The sequence below is a fragment of the Aquila chrysaetos genome, chromosome 12 (assembly GCF_900496995.4).
Source record: "Aquila chrysaetos chrysaetos chromosome 12, bAquChr1.4, whole genome shotgun sequence".
NCBI lineage: Eukaryota > Metazoa > Chordata > Aves > Accipitriformes > Accipitridae > Aquila > Aquila chrysaetos.
This window is the reverse complement of record NC_044015.1, coordinates 3,959,502-3,977,786: the sequence shown is the minus strand read 5'-3', so window position 1 is coordinate 3,977,786 and position 18,285 is coordinate 3,959,502. Positions and strand designations below refer to the sequence as shown.

The 18,285-nt window shown below is 52.4% G+C and overlaps 2 protein-coding genes across 3 annotated transcripts; one reads left to right on the top strand and one right to left on the bottom strand.

Annotated features, from left to right (window-relative positions):
* The first annotated feature begins 116 nt into the window (after positions 1-116).
* Positions 117-7,055, top strand: NMRK2 (nicotinamide riboside kinase 2). Its single transcript, XM_030033433.2, has 8 exons — positions 117-307; positions 1,770-1,860; positions 3,289-3,337; positions 3,533-3,704; positions 5,370-5,441; positions 5,959-6,065; positions 6,474-6,559; positions 6,665-7,055. Exons 1-7 carry the CDS (start codon positions 282-284, stop codon positions 6,557-6,559), a joined length of 603 nt encoding a protein of 200 aa, XP_029889293.1. The 5' UTR covers positions 117-281; the 3' UTR covers positions 6,665-7,055.
* Positions 7,056-12,063: 5,008 nt separating this feature from the next.
* DAPK3 (death associated protein kinase 3) lies at positions 12,064-18,247 on the bottom strand. Of its 2 annotated transcripts, none has more exons than XM_030033368.1 (9): positions 18,145-18,247; positions 17,237-17,381; positions 15,173-15,533; positions 14,835-14,964; positions 14,606-14,654; positions 14,422-14,448; positions 14,168-14,320; positions 13,480-13,525; positions 12,064-13,256 (listed from the first exon to the last, which is right to left on the bottom strand). In XM_030033368.1, exons 2-9 carry the CDS (start codon positions 17,296-17,298, stop codon positions 12,714-12,716), a joined length of 1,371 nt encoding a protein of 456 aa, XP_029889228.1. In that variant the 5' UTR covers positions 17,299-17,381; positions 18,145-18,247; the 3' UTR covers positions 12,064-12,713. The 2 variants fall into 2 exon arrangements, with proteins under 2 accessions (XP_029889228.1, XP_029889229.1); XM_030033369.2 differs by having other exon boundaries at positions 17,237-17,385; positions 18,152-18,199.
* Between the last annotated feature and the right edge of the window lie 38 nt (positions 18,248-18,285).

The following is an 18,285-nucleotide window of genomic DNA, read 5'->3' as shown; positions in this document are numbered from 1 at the left end:
ATGACATCTTGGGCTCATGATAGTCACAGGGCTTTTCCATCAGCAGGCAGGGCGGGGAAACGGTGGGGAGGGAGGGCAGGGCGCTGCGGTGGGGCCCTATAAATTAGAGGCAAACCCGCCTTTTCCTTCAATGAAAGAGTAAGGCAAGGCAGGGTTGAGTGAGGGGGGGAGAAATAAAAGGAAGAGGATCAGCTGTAGGGTTTTTTCTGCTGAAAGTAATTTCAGCGCTTCTAAATTTGTTTTTTCTCACTGCGTTCCTGCTAAGGAGCAACTCTACAAAGATGAAATACATCATAGGCATCGGAGGGTGAGTTCCTGTTAATATTGTGTATATATATATATACACACTGCTTTTTCTTCCTATTTAATTGTTGTATGTAAGATGATCTAAGGCTTAGCGATTATATATTTGACTATAAAATATTATTACAGGAGTCTAGAAATGATGCAACTTGCTGACTCCTCACTTGTGCTGCTTAAATACAGAAAGCTCTACAGGGTGGCATTTACCAAACTCTTACAGGATTAACAGGAGATATGCTGAAATAGAAAAAAAATATTTCAGGTAAATTTGTAGGTCGGATGGAGTGGTGTACCTCAACTGTGAAAAAGGATGTTTTCAACACTAAATGAGGCTTTTAAAGCTTCTCTGAAAGATAAAGAGGAAAAAAAACTGCTTCAAATAAGGGGGGGGGGGGGGTACAAAAAGCTTCTTTTCTCCAGCAAAGTAGAAGAAAGCCTGCGTGTGTGCTAGGACAGGGCGACAGAGCTTGGCACATCCCTGCCGACTGCAGAAGGGCTTGCAAAACTGCCACCGGGCAAGACCTTGAATTAGAACATGGGTTAAAGACAGCGTGAGACTTCTATAGCCTTTGAATAATAAATTAGGAATAAGCACATTCAGACTTGACGGCTCCCTGCTTTAGAAAGGAAAATTATTCAAGCCTTTTATATTAAAACGGGTTTTGCAGGTATAACGAAGTCTGAGTCATACTCTGAGAAAAGAGACAGCTTCCCTCATTCATTATTCATTTAAGGCATTTTTAAAAAGCAATTTTCTCAAGCCTTACTTTCATGGGCTGGCTTCTTAAGCTGGTGACCGTAAGCCTCCTAACGAGCCAGGGTGTTTTCGCGCAATGAACGCCGGCAAGGGCTTGTACCTCGGAAGCTGCCAGCTCCCTGCGCGGGGGCAGGCCGGCCGGGCCCCAGCGGGGAGAGGAGCCAGCGCTCACCAAAGCCCCCGCGGGGGCTGACAGGGCGCCCGCAGGGAGGGCAGCTGAGCGGTTGGAGCCGCCCAGCCTCCTCCATCTTGAGAAGATGCCCGCCGAAGCTTGGCCCAGCTCGGGCAGCTTGGCGGAGAGGCAGAGGTGGGGGAGCCCCGGGCAGCCGCTCTGAGGTGGACAGAGATGGCGGCGCGGCCCCGCGCTCCCTCAGCGCGGCCGTTGCAGCGGGCGGGAAGCGGCGCGGCCGTTAGGAGCGGCGCGAGCCGCCCGCCGGGCCTGCGAGCGCGCGCGCCGGACACAGCCAGTTGCCGGCGGGGAAAGGGCGGGGCGGAGGGTGGTCACAGCCAATCGGCGGCCAACGCGCGCCGTGGCGCCGGCGAGGCGGGAAATTCAAATGGGCTGGGCGCGGGGGTTCGCCTCCCCTCAGAGCGTCCCGCTGGGGGCGGCGGGGGGGGTCCTAGCGGTTCTCCCGCGGTTCTCCCGGGCGGCGGGGGTCCCAGCGGCTCTAATGCGGTTCTCCCGCCTCTTTCTCACCTCTCCGTGCAGTGTCACCAACGGTGGTAAAACCACCTTGACCAACAGAATCATCAAGGCGCTCCCCAACTGCTGCGTGGTCCATCAGGATGATTTCTTCAAGGTAAGCTGAGCTCCTCCCCTTGTTTAAAACATTAACTGCTGCTTGTATGCGTAGTGATAGTTGTAGTAGGTCCTCCATGTAAGTTTTATATACTTGTGCATGCTTTCCAAGTAAGTTTTGACAGCTTAGGAGCAACAAACTTTCTGATTTTTACTTTTTTTTTTCTTAAATATATGTATTTAATTTTTTAAATTACTTTGGACAAGTGAAGTGATGCTGACCTTTACAAATGTATCTGTCAGCTTCCACAGAAATGGAGCTTGGCACAGCCAAGCACAGAACAGTTGCAGCACAAGCTTCCTTTAATTTTCACAACAGATCTAACTTTAGGTCAAACTACTGATTTAAGTTAGAGGTTATTTACTGTACTCTGCACAAACCATTTTCTCTATGTTGGGTTTTCCTCCTTATTTAATTTAAATAAGAATGTTGCTTCTAAATACTACTTCAGGATTTAAGCACCCCTACACTGCTTTAAATGTAGAAGGACAGTTGTACTGGGGAGCTCTGACAGCTCCATGTCAGAAACCCAATTAAAAGATAGCTAAAGATCAATACAGAAGACCTGTGCTGACCTGGTGCCTTCTGCACCGAGCCTGGGAGAGCAGCAGGGGAAGTGGTCGGATCAGAACTGCGTTGCTAAACGCTGTAGGCTTCAGACATGCTGTGGGAATTACAATACAGCTGGACCCCACCATATGTGGAAGTCCAAGAGATGTGGCAACATACTTGAAGTTGCGTGGAGCTCCACGCCACCACACAAGGTGCTCTGGCATCGGCAGCCACCTGGTCGGTTCGTCCTGCCTTTGCAGGAGCACGTGCCATATGAAACAGGAATGAGACGCTCGTTTGGAAGAGCTTCTTTGCAAGAAGCCTCGTGCACAAATTTGGTCAGATACAAGCCCTTAAAGTAGAGGAGGAATTCTGTCTGACTTTCCATAAAGATCTATAGCTTCTCACTAGTTGGTTTAGCTGGCAAATGCTAGTGCAAGTAAAGCTGTAACTAAGTGACCAAAAGTCATGCTATGCTGACCTGCATTTTTATTAGAGCTGTTAGGAGTTAAAATAGCTATTCTTGAACATGTAAATTTTAGCAGTTACTTAACACTGTATTTGCATTTTAAGTTCTTATGTTGACTTACGAACAGGGGCCTGTAGTATTTTGGCTAATACCACCATATCAAATCATTAACCTAGAACTCTTTGTCCAAAGTGGCTTGACTGAGCCAAGAAAACTTTTCAAAGTTCTTGGGGTTGGTGAAAAATGGGAACTTAAGTTTTAATGTAGTCCAAATAGGGTCTGTAATTGTTTTGTTAAGTGAACACTTGCTTTGTTGTGTATTGCAGTAGTGTCCAGGTTGTGATCGGATCTTAGGTAACTGATCACGCTGAGTTTGCAGCAATGTTTTATTGCTCACTATATTTCAGCCACAAGATCAAATAGAAGTCGGGGAAGACGGCTTTAAACAATGGGATGGTAAGAGCAGTGTTCGCTATAGGATGCAGTAATGTATATTTTTCCTAAGTATTTCTTTTTAATTATTAAGATTTAACAGTAAATTTATGTAATTTCAATTTTACAAGTTCATTCTATATTATACTTTCAAGCCTCTGTGGTTCGTGGTATTTGATTGTATACCTTTTTCCCACCCACCCCCTTTCTTCTAACTAGTGTTGGACTCCTTGGATATGGAGGCAATGGTGAGCACTGTGCGTGCATGGATTGAGAACCCAGTGAAGTTTGCCCGTTCCCACGGGGTGAATGTTACGCCTGGCTCTAAAGAGCCAGCCTCCAAAGATATCCATATATTGGTCATTGAAGGCTTCCTGCTTTATAATTACAAGTAAGGTTTGGGGAACTATTAACGGTTTGCCAGGGAAGAACACTAGATCCCTAGTGCCAGGACTAAAACTTCCTTTTTACTAATATACCCTTCCTGTCTTGTTCTGAGGTATTATGTGTAAGAATTTGTCTCACATAAAATGTAAAATTTACCAGTAAGTGCTGGTAAAAGTGAAGTGCACAAGGTAACCTTCTCAAGGTAACGTAGGAAGTTCTCATTTAGGGCACACCTTTGAACTCTAGGGCATGGGGAACTTTAGACCAAACCTGTAAATACTGAGCCAGCAGTGAAGACACAGGCTTCCCTCCTGGTCTCCCACCACCATGCCTAAACCTTGACCTGAAAAGGTCATTGATGAGAACAAGGAGATAATCCATTCTGCATTTGCTCCTTGGAATCTCTCCTGGAATTTAGGAGTACTTCTCATGTGATACACGTGCTTGTTTAACACTGACTAAATTGAGCTTAGTAATTAATTGTACATTGGAGCAAAGATCAACCTGGTTTTGGTTTGGGTTTTTTGTTTGTTTTTTATATGGGGAAAAAATGCTTGGCAGGAAGATGGGGAGACTAGACTAGCAGTGAAGAGAGAAAACTTCCAATAGCTAAATATATAAATGCCAGAAAATTGCATGCTATAAACATGACAAGCAAAGGATTCTTGGCTCCAAACTAGACTTTTTTTTACAAAACTCTTTCAAGAGAACAAGCTGTGTGTGACACTTAGCAAAACTGGAGTTGTTTATAAGCTGTACCATAAGACAAGCAGCACCATTCTGGCTTTCCAAACTGAATGGAAAATATAAAATGGCAGTCTTGGACTGTCATGCCAAGCATGGCCAACTGGAGGTCACGCTGGCAAACGGCCGGGTGTTCTTGGCCTGTCCCCAAGGAGGTAACTCTCGGTGTCTCTCCTGAAGGTTACAAATACCTCTGAAGCGCCCCGACTTGTTAATGAGAGCCTTTCCTTAGTCCAAAGGGAGTATTTAATCCACAGACCTGGAGCTTGCTCAGTTCATACCATATCAAGCGTTTATGCAATGCTCAGCAGGCTTTTAGAAGTCTGTCGGTCCCACCAGGTTCGAACTAGATTTGCTTTAAGGATTTTTCAGGGTTTATCTTCTTCAGCCTAATAGGAGTGCAATGCAGTAAGCTGCGGCAAAGCTAACCCCCTGTATTTCTGGAAAAGAACATGAGCTGATGAGTTGCCTTGTACCAAATCTGTGTGCCCATGCACATTTTGACAGCTTGGTTCAGCACAACAGGCCAGGTGGTTTGATAAGTCATTTCATATCAAATTGATGAATGACAACTTTGGTCTACTGCAAGCAGAATCTGAAATGATCTAGAGTGAGTCACGGTTCATACCCCAGGTCTTCCCAGTCTAGTGTCTAATCCACAGTAACTAGTAGCAGGTATTTGGGTGGTAAAAGTACCTGGCATACCATTCTGACCTTCAGAAAACAGCATTCTCCATGTTTTGTAGCTACAAATAAACCTACTGTACATTAGCTTGTGTCTTAATGAAAACACTTATGCTTCTGTTGTCTATAATAGACACAAATACGAGAGATGTAGAAAGATTTTTATGGCTTTCAGGGGCGTTTGAACACTTTTTGCTGTCAGAAAAAAATAGACACGTTCTTTCTTTCTACCCTACCCTAGACCACTGATAGACCTATTTGACATACGCTACTACCTGGCAGTTCCATACGATGAATGCAAAAGGAGGAGAAGGTAAGAAGATTCTTTGATGTAAGTCTAATCCTTCCTTCCAATAAAGACTCTCTACTAGAGGAAAGCCTTCAGACTACCTTTATGTTACTATTAAGGGGATATATTGGAATTATGAATTGGCATTACAGTTGAAAATTTTAATGTAAGTGGAGAAAGAGACTTTTGTGTGGCATTTTCTGAAACTTTAGATCTGGCACTTCCCTTTGTGTGGGTTGTATGGAGATCAGCACATCGGCGCAAAACGAACAAGAGTCGCTGCATGCTTCCCTGTGAGCCCTCATGAGACTGCTTGCTTTGCTTTCATCGGCCACCTGTAGCTTCTGTATTCACTTTGGGTGCTAAAATAAACTTGTTGCAAAAGACAGACCAGTATTGATGAGAAATTGGACTGTGACGGTCAGCTTTTACATAAATGCAACTGAGCAGCTGTCAGATGAACTTCAGGCTTCAGCAGTATGCAAGAGGCAGTGTTATCCCAGTAGTCCTAATGTTCTTTTTTCCTTTTTGATATTTGCAGTACACGTAACTACACTGTTCCTGACCCACCGGGTCTCTTTGACGGACACGTCTGGCCCATGTACTTAAAACACAGGAAAGAAATGGAGGACTGTGGTGTTGATGTTGGTAAGCCTTCCTAAATACAAATCCTTTGGCACTGTACTTTGGATTTTAAGGAAGTCAGTAATTTAATTCAAGGAAACTTTAACTGTAATGACGCAAGGCACTATTTTTACTACGAAGTTGTAATCCTGGCCTACTTTGTCCAGATAAATATATGCAGTTTTATAGCTAAGAACTTCCTTCCTTTGTTTCACATTATAAGCACGGGGCGGGGCGGGGGGGGGATGACAAAACCCACGTTCTTTATAATGGGATAAGAGATTTTGTGGGCCATAGCTTTTCAGGATGGTTCTGTTTTTCTAATTGGAAAATGAGTTGTCATTTGGGTCAACAGAGCATGAAAGATTTTTAAACTACAGAAATTTTGTTCTGATCGGAAACCTACAGCCTGACTCCATCTTCTTCTTTCAGTTTATTTAGATGGACTGAAGTCTAGAGATGAACTTTACAATCAAGTCTTTGAAGATATTCACAACAAGCTTTTAAATTGCTTATAGGTAAATACATCCCTGCTTCTGAGGGGGTAAAACATGAGGGACTGACTGCTGGAAACAACCTGCCCTTATGCTTGGATAGTCACACTTTCCCCTCTTGCTTTTCAGGGTCTCAGAAGACCTGAAAGACCCGTGTACAGAATGATGTAAATAGTACTTATTAGTTGGAATGAGGGGTTTATTTATGTAAACTCTTCTTATACTGTCCTTTGGAAAGTATCTTTTGTATATAATTGAAAAATGAAGATAACTTATTCACAACTGTGATGGACAGGATTGTTCTGTTTTGTGGTTTGTTTTTTTTATTTTATTTTCTTATTTTGTATTCCACTGGCTTAAACATAAGTTGAAAACACATTTTTATAATGGAACAAGTGGAGCTGTGTTAGTAGAACAACTGACTCTTCTGCTTATGTGCTTCTGCAGATATTAAGTCTTTATGTAATGGCTTGTTTGTAATGTCATCTCTAAAATTCAGTAAAAATCAACTTTAAATCTCTTTTTTTTTTTTTTTGAGGTCCTGTTTTAATGTCTGTCACCTTTACTGTAGTAGAAATAGGCAAAAAACTCCCCCCAAACACACCAACAGCCCCTGCTTTTTCATTTGGCATTTGAAATGTCATACCTGTGTGGCCTCAAACCTCCTTTTGTGTGTTGCTGCTTTGGTTTAAGTGATAACACTGGCCTGGAAGCCCAGTTCTGACATCCCAACAAGAGTGAGATTCTTGGAGGTGATTATGGGAGGTGAACAGCACTTCAGATATTTTTAAAGTGCTGGTATGAAACCAGGTTTATGTCAGCCTCAGCTTTGTGGCATTTCTCACTTCACACTCGAAACAAATTAGCATGTAAAGATACTATGGCCTGTTTTGCACAATAGTCAGCTGCTCCCAAGGTGGGAAGTTTGGACAGAAGCCTCTAGTTCTGCCTTTTGTGATCCAAACAAGAATGTTATTTGGTCCTAAATTCTCCAGCTAGCTGAGCCTCAAGAGGTGGAAATGGCTCAATGTGTGGATTTAAAATCCAGAGGGCAAATTGGTGGGATTTCTCAGGGAATGAGAGTAGCAGCCTCGTATTAAAATTGTGCTACCTTGGGAAACTCCCTTCAGGAATTTGTACTGACAATGCCATCCTAATTTCAGTTTGAAACAAACAGCATTTAAACATGTCCTTGGAGCACACGTGCAGTCTATTTACCAATAGACTTTTCATTAACCTGCCGTGAAAAAGTTGTAAGGAATCTGTGCTGTATGGAGCTGTCCTTTATAACCCTGTGTAATCTGCCTTCAAAATGTGTCCCACAAAGGAGCTCACCCCCAAGCAGGTTATATGCTTTTGGCAAAATCCTGTGTTAAAGTGCCAGGTACCACATTGCAACTCTAAAATGTAGGTACAGGAGCTTCTGCTTTTGCAAATGCTTCTGGTAAGTTTGTAGAAAGTCCACAGATTTCTTGTTCATCCACATCTTCCCTTTATAGCAAAACTGTAAGTAAAATACCAGTGGCAGTAGTTTTACTGCTGATGATAGGCTTTTTCCTCAGTATTTCAGTGAGACAAAAAAAGCCTCCCACTCCAAGCAAGATAGCGCAAGAGTAATTTGGCAAACACACACAATTGGAATACTGAAATAAATCATAACATGCTTGAGAAGGAATGGGGATATTGTTCCTGAAGCAAAACTGAGTGGCAGCCCTTTATCTTCCTGCTTATCACGTACGTACTTTGAGAACAACACTCTGCCCGAGTTTCCCCCTTTATGAACAACACAACACCTATCCTTCACCAGGCTTTTAGGCAGAACCTCCGCCCGTGAGCCAAGTGGTGACCTTCACCTGGGCAGCCTGGTGGGAAGCATGAGTGGCACAACGGTAAGCGCCACAAAAAATGTCGTCTCCTCTTTGCCCTGTCTGCTCAGATTGGTCTGCGCTGCCGCCAGGCACACTTGGGGCAACGTCTGCACTTGCGTGAGCCGGGGACAAATGCAGCTCGCCGTGGCTGTAGAATAGATTAGAATAGTTCAGTCGGAAGGGACCTACAATGATCATCTAGTCCAAATGCCTGACCGCTTCAGGGCTGACCAAAAGTTAAAGAATGTTCTTAAGGGCATTGTCCAAATGCCTCTTAAACACTGACAGGCTTGGGGCATCAACCACCTCTCAAGGAAGCCTGCTCCAGTGTTTGACCACCCTCTTGGTAAAGAAATGCTTCCTGATGTCTGGTCTGAACCTCCCTGATGCAGCTTTGAACCATTCCCACGTGTCCTGTCCCTGGATCCCAGGGAGAAAAGCGCTGCACCTCCCTCTCCACATCCCCTCCTCAGGAAGCTGCAGAGAGAAACGAGGTCGCCCTTCAGCCTCCTTTTCTCCAAATGAGACCAACCCAGAATGAAGACCTGGTTGCAGCTTTGTCCTCGGCTAGCGGCTAGCTCCAAGCTAATAATAAACTCTCCACACCGCTCTGTGCCTGGTAACTAATTGAGCTTAAATACTGTGGTGAGATAGGTGAGCGTGTTGAGATCTGTCAACCCGCTATCGAAATACACCAGCTAAAGATAGGAAGTGCCATTAAACTGATGTACTAAAGCACATGCGGCGCACCACGCGTAAAAGGTCCACCACGTTAAAGTACAAAACCTCTCACGTGGGATGAGTGTGGTGATCTTTTGGGCACTAAAATAACTTGGCTGTGGTGTTAGCACAGCTCACTTAGAAGATTTTTGAGCATGCCTTAATTAGAAACATTGGTCCAGAAAAGCAGCTGCCACAGATTAGCAAGAAGTCACCCAAAAACCCACCAAGCCTATTTCAAGGGATATCTTAAACAGCCTCGTGAAGCAGCCAGAAGTGGGACCAGCAGCAAGTCAGATCCACTACCCTGTCCTCGTGTTACACCGATATTTTCCGATTGTCTGGCCGGAACAGGGACGCCACAGCCAGAAACGAGACACGGATACTGATGGCATCACCCACACTTCCACAAGCTATAAAAAGGCATATTTCCTTGTGTGCAACCCCGTGCATGCCTGGAGAGACCCACAAAACTATAATTACACCGTTACACAGCCGGGCGCTTGTCAATGGCAAAGCTGAGGAATGCCCGGGCCAGGGACAGTGTGCTGCGACTTGTCACCGATACCTTGTAAGTCCATTTGACATCGTTACATGGAGTGTCTCCCACAGATTAGCTGCAGCTTTGCTCGCCGGCAGAAGAAAAAGCAGCCCCAGCTCTCCAGCAAGATCTGGCATATTATTTCCATCAGGGTTTCCCCCGTCTTAACAGATAGGTTTAACCCTCACCTGATAAGCCGTACAAAACCATTTTGCTTTCATGAAGACATACAAGGGAAAAGAAATCATGCTCGCTTCAAGCCAGCCTCTAGGAAGCAAAAATCAAAGCCTAAAAAAGGTGCTTTGGTATTCTCTGCCCACAGAAAATATAAAACAACCTAGGGCAGCATTAGCTCCAGTTGCAAAGAGGGGAACCAAGGCAGAACATCCCAGTACCTCACATTACTGAAATCTCCTGGGGACCAGCACACCCCCTCGTTTCTAAGCACCACCCTACTTCCTATAGTGTTTAGTACTAGCTGAGTTCTCACAGTATTTATCTCCTGAACACTTTCTCCCCAGTAAATCCCCCTCCACGGTGAGCGGTAGGTATTTTCCCCCTTCTTTGCAGCTGTACGTGGTACATTGTGCAGCCTGCTGAACTCATGCCAGTACTCTGCAATTTAAAACCCTCTAAAGCAGGTCACCCTTGAGCGCAGTGGCAACAAAATTCACCCCGAATTCTACTTCTTAAGAAACATTCTGGTGTTATCTTGTGAATCCACCACGATGAGATCTCTTGCTACCACCCCCTCCAGAGCAGCATACCTGCCGGGCGGCTGGGGAGGAGACAGCCGTGCCGGCCAGGGTGAATGGCCAGCAACTTCCAAGAGCCTTTCAGGAGTGTGAAACAGAAACCCACGGCACGCCGAGCATCTGAGAAGCCTTAGCACTATGTGAACTTTGCACAGCTCGAGAACAACTGTTGCTATAGGATTTCCATACATCCTTTCACACACCGGCTCTGGTGATGAATCAGCTCTGCGACAGCGGATCAAATGCCCAGGACTCCAGCCAAATCTGGACCCCAAAGCTTCCTCCCAAACTCCAGCCCCCAGGACGCAGTGCCCAGGGGGAGGATGACGGTTCCAGGCCCCCCCCCCAGCCAGGCTCCAGTGTCCCCCACCATGGCCGGAGCCTCCGTCCAGCACCCTGGAGCCACGGCACAGATCCTGCTCTGCCCTGGGATGATGCCACCAGCCACGCGGTCACGTCGTCACCCCTGGATGCCAAGCACCTTGGCCTGGAAAAACGGGGCAGACTAAAATTATCCGTGTGCCCGCATGCCCCGCGGGTTGGGATGAAACCTACACCTCGCAGGACGTCAGCAGACAGCGGCCGGCACGCGGGGCTGCCCGACGGCTGGCACAGATGGGGGCACCGCGCACAGCCCCTCTGCCCAGGCTGTGCCCATCTCACTGCCACCCCGGTCCCCCGGGGAGCTGGAGGGGGCCACTGGAGTGACAAATAAAGCCTACATTGAGCAAATCCCCTCGGCCTAGAGCTCGGCCGGAGGAAAACCCGCTGCTGCCCTCCCCGTCGTGGGTGCCGGCGAGCCAGAAGGACGCCTGCCATCCGCTGGGATTTGGCCGGTGATTCCCCCAGATCAAATTCAGCTGGATCTTGGCTCCATCGCCACGGAGCTGTGAGCAGCCGGAAACCCCTCGATGCTCCCGGCAGAAAGCCGGCCCTGGTGCTCTCATGCATGCTCTGCGGAAAGCAGCAATTCGGGACCTTGTCGTCTCCCCCCATCCCCAGGAGGCCAGGGGCAAGGGGACAGGGTCCAGCCCCTGCTGGCCCCCTGGCCCCAGCCACCAGCTGCTCTCCCGTGCTCGCCGGCGCATCTCCTGGTGATGCCAGAACCCAGCAGCCCTTCCTGGCCCCGACAATATTGGGGCTAATTCCTTATCCACTCTGTTCCCATGCAAAATGGGATCTGGCTGGTCCCCTGCAAAAGGAGGATCCCTAGGGAAAAGGTTAGGGACTCCACAGAAACCCTGGGATCCTCCCCGCACCAAGGGCCTTCCCTGAGCCCCAGGGACCTCCTCAAATCCCACAGACCTTCTCCAATTCCCAGGACTAGCCCCCAACCTTCCCTGAGCCCCCCAGACCTCCCCCGGGGTCCCAGGCAAGAGGGGCTGGGGGCTCCCCCAGCCCAGGAACATCCTGCAACCCAGCCCCATCCCCAAAGCCCCCTCCAAGGCCGCAGGGGGCTCGCCTGTCAGCACTGAGGCTGATAAGGCAAAAAAAAAAGCCTTTCTCCTCCCAGATTAACAAAATCCCTTTTGGATGGGAGTACAAACACCATTTGGGGGCACAGCAGAGGAGCTGTCACCCCCCAGCGTGTCGTTGCCTCCTTCCCACCACCCGTTCTCCCATGGCAGGAGCCAAGGCGGCCGCCCCGGTGCACGGAAACCTTTATTTTGTTAAAAGGGGGAGCGCCCGGTGGGACCGAGGGCTGGGGTGGGGAACAGGGGGATGCAATGCCCCCGGGGAGAATGGGGGACGGCCGGGGTCACCCATGGGGCTGCGGCGTGTTGGACCACGCAGGAATCAGTCCTTGGTCATGGCTCACGCATGGCAGACGTTGAGCTGCTGCGAGGGTTTAGAGGAGGGGTCTCCCCACCAAGCTCCCCCCCGCCAGGCAGGGCGCTGCAGCACCTCGGAGAGCCAGGCCCTGGGTGGGACGGGGAGAACTGGTCCCCAAGCCCTGCGGCAGCGAGTGGAGCAGCCAGGGGGAGCACAGGGAACACGTGGACAGCAAGCCAAGCAAGAGCCACAAGCAGAAAGCCAAAACCCAGGTGAGCACAACTCAAGCCCCCTGAAGTGAGGGTCTCCAGAGAGGCACAAGTCCCCGGCACACCACCGCGAGCCCAGCAGGGCCTGGGAACATTTACCGAAGGCTGTCCGTGGACCGGCTCCTCGGGCAAGCAAGGGGCAGAGCCACTGAGGTCCCTTCGGCGCTGCCTGCCGCTGCGGGTCAGCGGGGGGGAATCGAGAAGGATGACCCAACCTCAGCCCAAGGGCAGCCGACCCCGGCACCGGCTGAGCTAGCGGATGCTGCCGTCTCCCTCACCGCTCTGCAGCTTCTCCCGCTCAATGGACCACACCAGCTCCTGGACAAACTTCATTTCCGAAGCCACCTGCTTGGCCAATGCCTCGTAGTGGTTCTCCAGCTTTCGGTAACGCCTCTTGAGGCCGTTGGCCACCTGTACCACGCTCTTGGTCTCCTCCTGCGCCTGCTTCTTCAGGGCCTCCGTCTTCTGCAGCTCCTGCCGGATCTGGCGGAGGTCCTGGCTGATGCTCTCATTCTCCTCTTTGTACCACGACTCCTTCTCCTCATAGATGGACAGCAGGGCCTCGATGTCCTCCTGGAAGGACTTCTTGTTCCTCTCCAGCTCTCGGAGGCTCTCCTCGGCTGCAGCCACCTCCTCCATGACCTTGGAGAAGCGCTCAAAGTTGATGTATGTGTTGTTTGGCGGCATGCTGGAGTGGGACTTGATGGTGTACTCCTTCAGGCGTGTGGTCTTCAGCCGACGGCGCTCAGGCTTCTTGCAGCTGTCTTCATTGCGGACGTTCCTCCTCTTGATTACCTGAGGAGAGGAACAGCCGCAGGCGTGGGGCGCAGCCGGGACAGTGGGAGTCAGACAGCTTCGGCGACCACCCACAGTCCCCTGGCAGCACGGCCACCAGCGGCATCAAACCAGCCCCAGCTGGGGGTTGGAAAAGCAGCGGAGAGCTGCCAGTGCATCAACACCCACCCCCGACTTCTTGGATGTTTGACACCCAAAAAGTGCCAATTCTTTAACTTCTCACCTTAATCCAAGGGTGTTCCAGGCTTTGAGCAATGGTCATCCGCTTCCTGCAACGACAGCAAGGTTGCAATCAAGGGGCAGAGGCTTTGCTGCCTCTTTCCCTGTTAAAGTCCTGGAAAAGCTGCTCAGATCCTATCATTCTTTGGGGCACGGATGAGCCCAGACAAACTCACTGTACTCAGGGGCCACCCCAGACAGGGGCCGCATCCAGCTCCCATGCCCTCAGCCAGCCTCCCAAGAGCAAATACATGCAGAAGAGCCTGCAGCAACCTCCCAACTGATGTCCGATCATGCAGCACCACTGTTCCTGCCCCAGGCCAAGGTCCTGGGTGCTCAGGTCAGCCCTTGATCCCTTCCAAACCCCTTTTCCTCCTTTTCAGCCGAGCTGCTGCACTCTCAGGCTGATCCCAGAATTCACCCCATGCCTGACACAGGGGAGAGACTTTGGTTTCCAGATGTCTCACAACACCAAATCCTACAAGCAGCAGTAGGGAAACAGCGGGATAAATGGGATTTATAAACAAGCAGCACAACAGGGATGGGGAAAGGCCTCTGGGCTGGCAGCAGGCAGGCTCAGAGCTAAAACCTAGCATGGGCAGGAGATATGGGAGCTGCCTGTACATGGAGGGTCGGGCAGGACGGACTGTCCTCTCTCCCAGGGTCACGCCCAGCTCTGCTCCGTCTCTCACTTGGGGTCCTTGACGAGCAGGCGGCGGATGAAGTCCTTGGCCAGCTCACTGGTGTTGCTGAAATACTCCTCATCGAAGTCGTAGTTGACGGCAGATATGTTGGTCAGGGTCTCTTGCTTTGTTTCCCCCAGGAAGGGGGAGGCTCCGCTCAGCCTGCAGCGAGAGTGGGTTGTGACACCCCAAAAAGACGATGGCCCGAGGCGGGGGGACTCGCCCTGCAGCGCCCATCTCCCCCAGACTCCCCTTATACTCACAGGATGTAAGTGATGACCCCGATGCTCCTGGAAGAGAGAGGAAGATGAGGCTGAAGCCCCACAGAGCGCCATCGGTCCCCTCTCCCTGCGCTTTCAGCAAGAGGGGAGATACACCAGCACGACCCCAGTCCCGAGGACCGGCCGCTGGCGCCACTGGAAGGTGCTTGGGAAGGGACTAACTCACCACATGTCGGCCTCCAGCCCCAGGGGTTCATAGTTCACAATTTCTGGGGCTTTAGAAGGAAAGAGGGGAGAAAACAGGCTTATTCTGGGGGAAAGAAGCCTGTCCCCATGGACACATCCCAGCAGCTGCCCAGCCTGCCGCACCAGGGCTTTGGGCATCTCTCTGGGGTTAAGCCAAAGCTTTCAGAGCCCAGAGGAGCCCCACAGGAACACCGCCAGCCAGGTCTCACCTACAAACTCCGGGGTCCCAAATATATTCTTGAATTCATTCCCAGCTTCAATCTTGTGGGCGATCCCGAAGTCGATGAGTTTGATGCGAGGGTTTGGTACATTCTTGTCCAGCAGCATGATGTTCTCCGGCTGCAGGGGAAAAGGAGACGGCATTTACCCCCACACACTCACCCATGAGAGCGTTGTGCTGCCCTGGACTCCTCTCCTCGAAGGAGAGGACACATGCCTCAAGCAGGGAGAGATCCCAGAGCCAGCCCCACTGCTCCGCAGGCACCTGGATGCTTGTCCCAGCTCCCCAGCTGCCAAGCACAGGGTGTTTGCACCTCCCAGACCTCACCTTCAAGTCAAAGTGGGCGATGCGCTTGGAGTGCAGGTAGTGCACCCCATCCAGGATCTGCTTGAGGAACTGGGTGGCCTCCTCCTCCGTCAGGGACTCCTTCTCAGCCAGGAAATCAAAGAGCTCACCACCCGAGACCAGCTCCAGGATCAGCACTACGTCCGTCTTGTTCTCGAAGATGTCGTGCAGCGTGATGATGTTGGGGTGCTGAATCTCCCGCAGGATGTCCACCTCCCTCTCGATCTCCTCCCGGCTCACGCCCCGACGGCTGGACGACAGCCGACGCTTCTTGATGAATTTGGCTGCGTACTCCAGACCCGTTTTCCTCTCCCGGCATTTTCGTACAATGGCAAACTGGCCGCTGCAGGATGCAGGGAGGAGGTGAGGAGATGATCTCCTACATCATACGTGCCGGCGTGTGCTCGGCAGCAGGGTCAGCACCGGCACAAGGATGAGGGACGCTGCGTGCAGGGACGCTGCGCTGCGCAGAAGGACACATGGTTTTGCCCAGGACTGTCAGGAATCGGGGTCCTCCCATACGCGGCTGATCACGCCTGCGTGCTCCCAACACGCTCCCAGGGTTTACACAGCCTGGTACCGCCGGAGCAGGCATGTAAACCCCAGCGCTGCCCAGGATGGAGGAAAGAAATTCCTCCCAGGGATGCAGCAGCTGCTGACACTCTCTGGGCTGTTCTGGTGCTGCTGTGACTGCCGGGGGTGGGAGATGCCCATCGGCCCCCGTTTCCAGCCAGGAACCCCCAAGCTGCTCCCAGGAGAGAGCCCCAGAGCCTGGTGGTCCCAGGGGACCATAAAGCTCTGATGGGGAAGGTGGGTGGAGGGGCAGAAATGGCTGAAATAAGAGTAACCGTCAGTTCAAAGCATGCTTCAGTCAGGGGCCGGGGGAGGCAGGGCTCCGGGCATCGACGAGCACTTCAGGGAGCCGGGTTCTGCCGACACCGGCATCGCTGCTACGGCAGGATCCCAACCCTTGTCCCTCCCCGCCGCGGCCGAGCCCCCTGCCGCCCCTCTGCCAGGATGCACAAGGGCCCCTCAACACCGTCCCCTCCCAGAGGACCGGATCTGTCCCACGTCCCCAGGCTGCTCCCTCCCCGCTGCCCCGGCCATTGGCCATCCCTGCCAGCACACGGTGACGTGCGGTCCCCGTCACTGGCCTCCGTCACTGGCCTCCGCGCACACCCGGACCCAAGACTTCTTTATACGTCCGGGGCCACCCACAGCTCCCCCCGGGGCACAGACCAGCCTTGCCCAGGTGGGATCCAGCCCCCGGGCACCACATCCATCCCCATGGCTCACACTGGACCAGAGCTACAGCGCAGCTCCGAAAGCGAAGGGGACCCAGAGCAAGCCCCTGGAAGCTCCCCCTCTTTTAAATAAAACACTAAAACCACCCAAAATGTTTCCGCTGCACAGTTATTTCCCACTGCCCAAGAGGGAGCCCCCCCAGGGAGCCCTGTGCCCAGGCAGCCATGGCTGCAGCAGACCCCGAGTCCCGGAGCGCCGGCATGGGGCTGGCGTGGCTGAGGCAGCGCTGGAGGATCCAAACCCAGCCCACACCCCCCCCACCGCCACCGCCTTTGCATCCCGGATGATTAAATCCCATTTGCATGCAGTGATTCACCCCCAGATCTGTCCCGCAGGCGCAGAACCGGGCGGCAGCAACCGAGAAGGGCCGGAAGCCGCCAGCACCAGCCCGGCAGCCCTGGCCAAACACGGACAGGATGGGAGCTCTGCAGGGAGCTGCTAGGCCTGCCCTGATATAGGGTAGAGTTTAACACTAATTAACACCGTTTTTTTTAATAGAGAGCTGCTAGAGGTGCCTGGCTCTCAGCACAGCACCTGGCCTGCAGACCCACCGCCTGCAGGTAGCCACAGAGGTGGCACAGGGGATGTTACCGTCACGGGGACACCACGAGGGCTGCAGCAGCCAGGTGAAGCTCCCAGCCCAGTGCTTGGGCAAGGGGTGCAGCCATGGAAGCCCCCGGTGCTTGGGCAGGGGGTACAGCCATGGAAGCCCCCCCGGGAGTGCAGCGGGATGTCACTCACCTGCCCAGCTCTTCCCCCATCTCATAGAAGTCCTCCACGCTCTCCTGACGGAAGGTGGACATGGCTGCGGGGCCCTCACGGAGCTGAAACCGCTCCGACCCTGCGAGCGGAGGGGAACGCCGGGGGGGCAGCCAGGGATCAGCACCTGCAGCACCAAAAGTGGGGGTTTATGCCCTGGGAGCCGCAGGCCAACACCAACAACAGACCTGCTGTGGCAGCTCGGGGCCAGGACCCAGCACGGGGACCCTGTCCCCCCACAGCGACAGAGGGCAGGGACCCCCAAAGCAGCGCAGCCCCATGCCGTGCTGTGCCGTGGGGCGGCCAGGGCTGAGCCGCAGATTTAGTCCCAGGGACACCCCCCCCCGGTCTTATCATGCCCCAAGGCCCGTGGGAACCCCCCACCCACCCTGGCCCTGGTGGGGACACCCTGGGGGGAAAGAGAAGGGAATAGGGGCGGTGGCTGGGTGGGCCCCAGGCTTGTGGGCCATGCTTGATCCCAAACCTCTTGTCACTGCAGCCAGCGACACCCGGCTGTGGTGGAGGGACCCCCCAAACGCAGCCAGCGACACCCCGCTGCCCCCCCCCCGCCCCATAGCCTCCACACCCCCCTCATCCCGATCCCCCACTGCCCCACAACCCCCCATTCCACAGCCCCCCCCATCCCAATCCCCCCACAATCCCTCCCTACCCCACAGGCCCCACGCAACCCCGCCTCATCCCTCACACACCCCCCCCCCCATCCCTCACAGCCCCATCCCACCCCTCACAACCCCCCACCCCGCCAAATTCGGGCCGTCTCCCGCTCCCACAGGCCCCTAAACCCCCTCCTCGCCCCATAACCCCAACCCCACAGCCCCTTCCCCGCCCCACAGCCCCCACAACCCACACACAAACCCCCCCCCCCCAACCTGGGCCGCCGCCGCCGCCCGCGTCGCCGCCGCCGCATTCCACCACTGCTGCCGGCTCCGCCCACTTTTTTTTGCGCTCCGCCCACCCTCCGCGCGACGCCCCGCCCCGCCGAACGGCGGGGCGGGGCGTCGCGCGGAGGG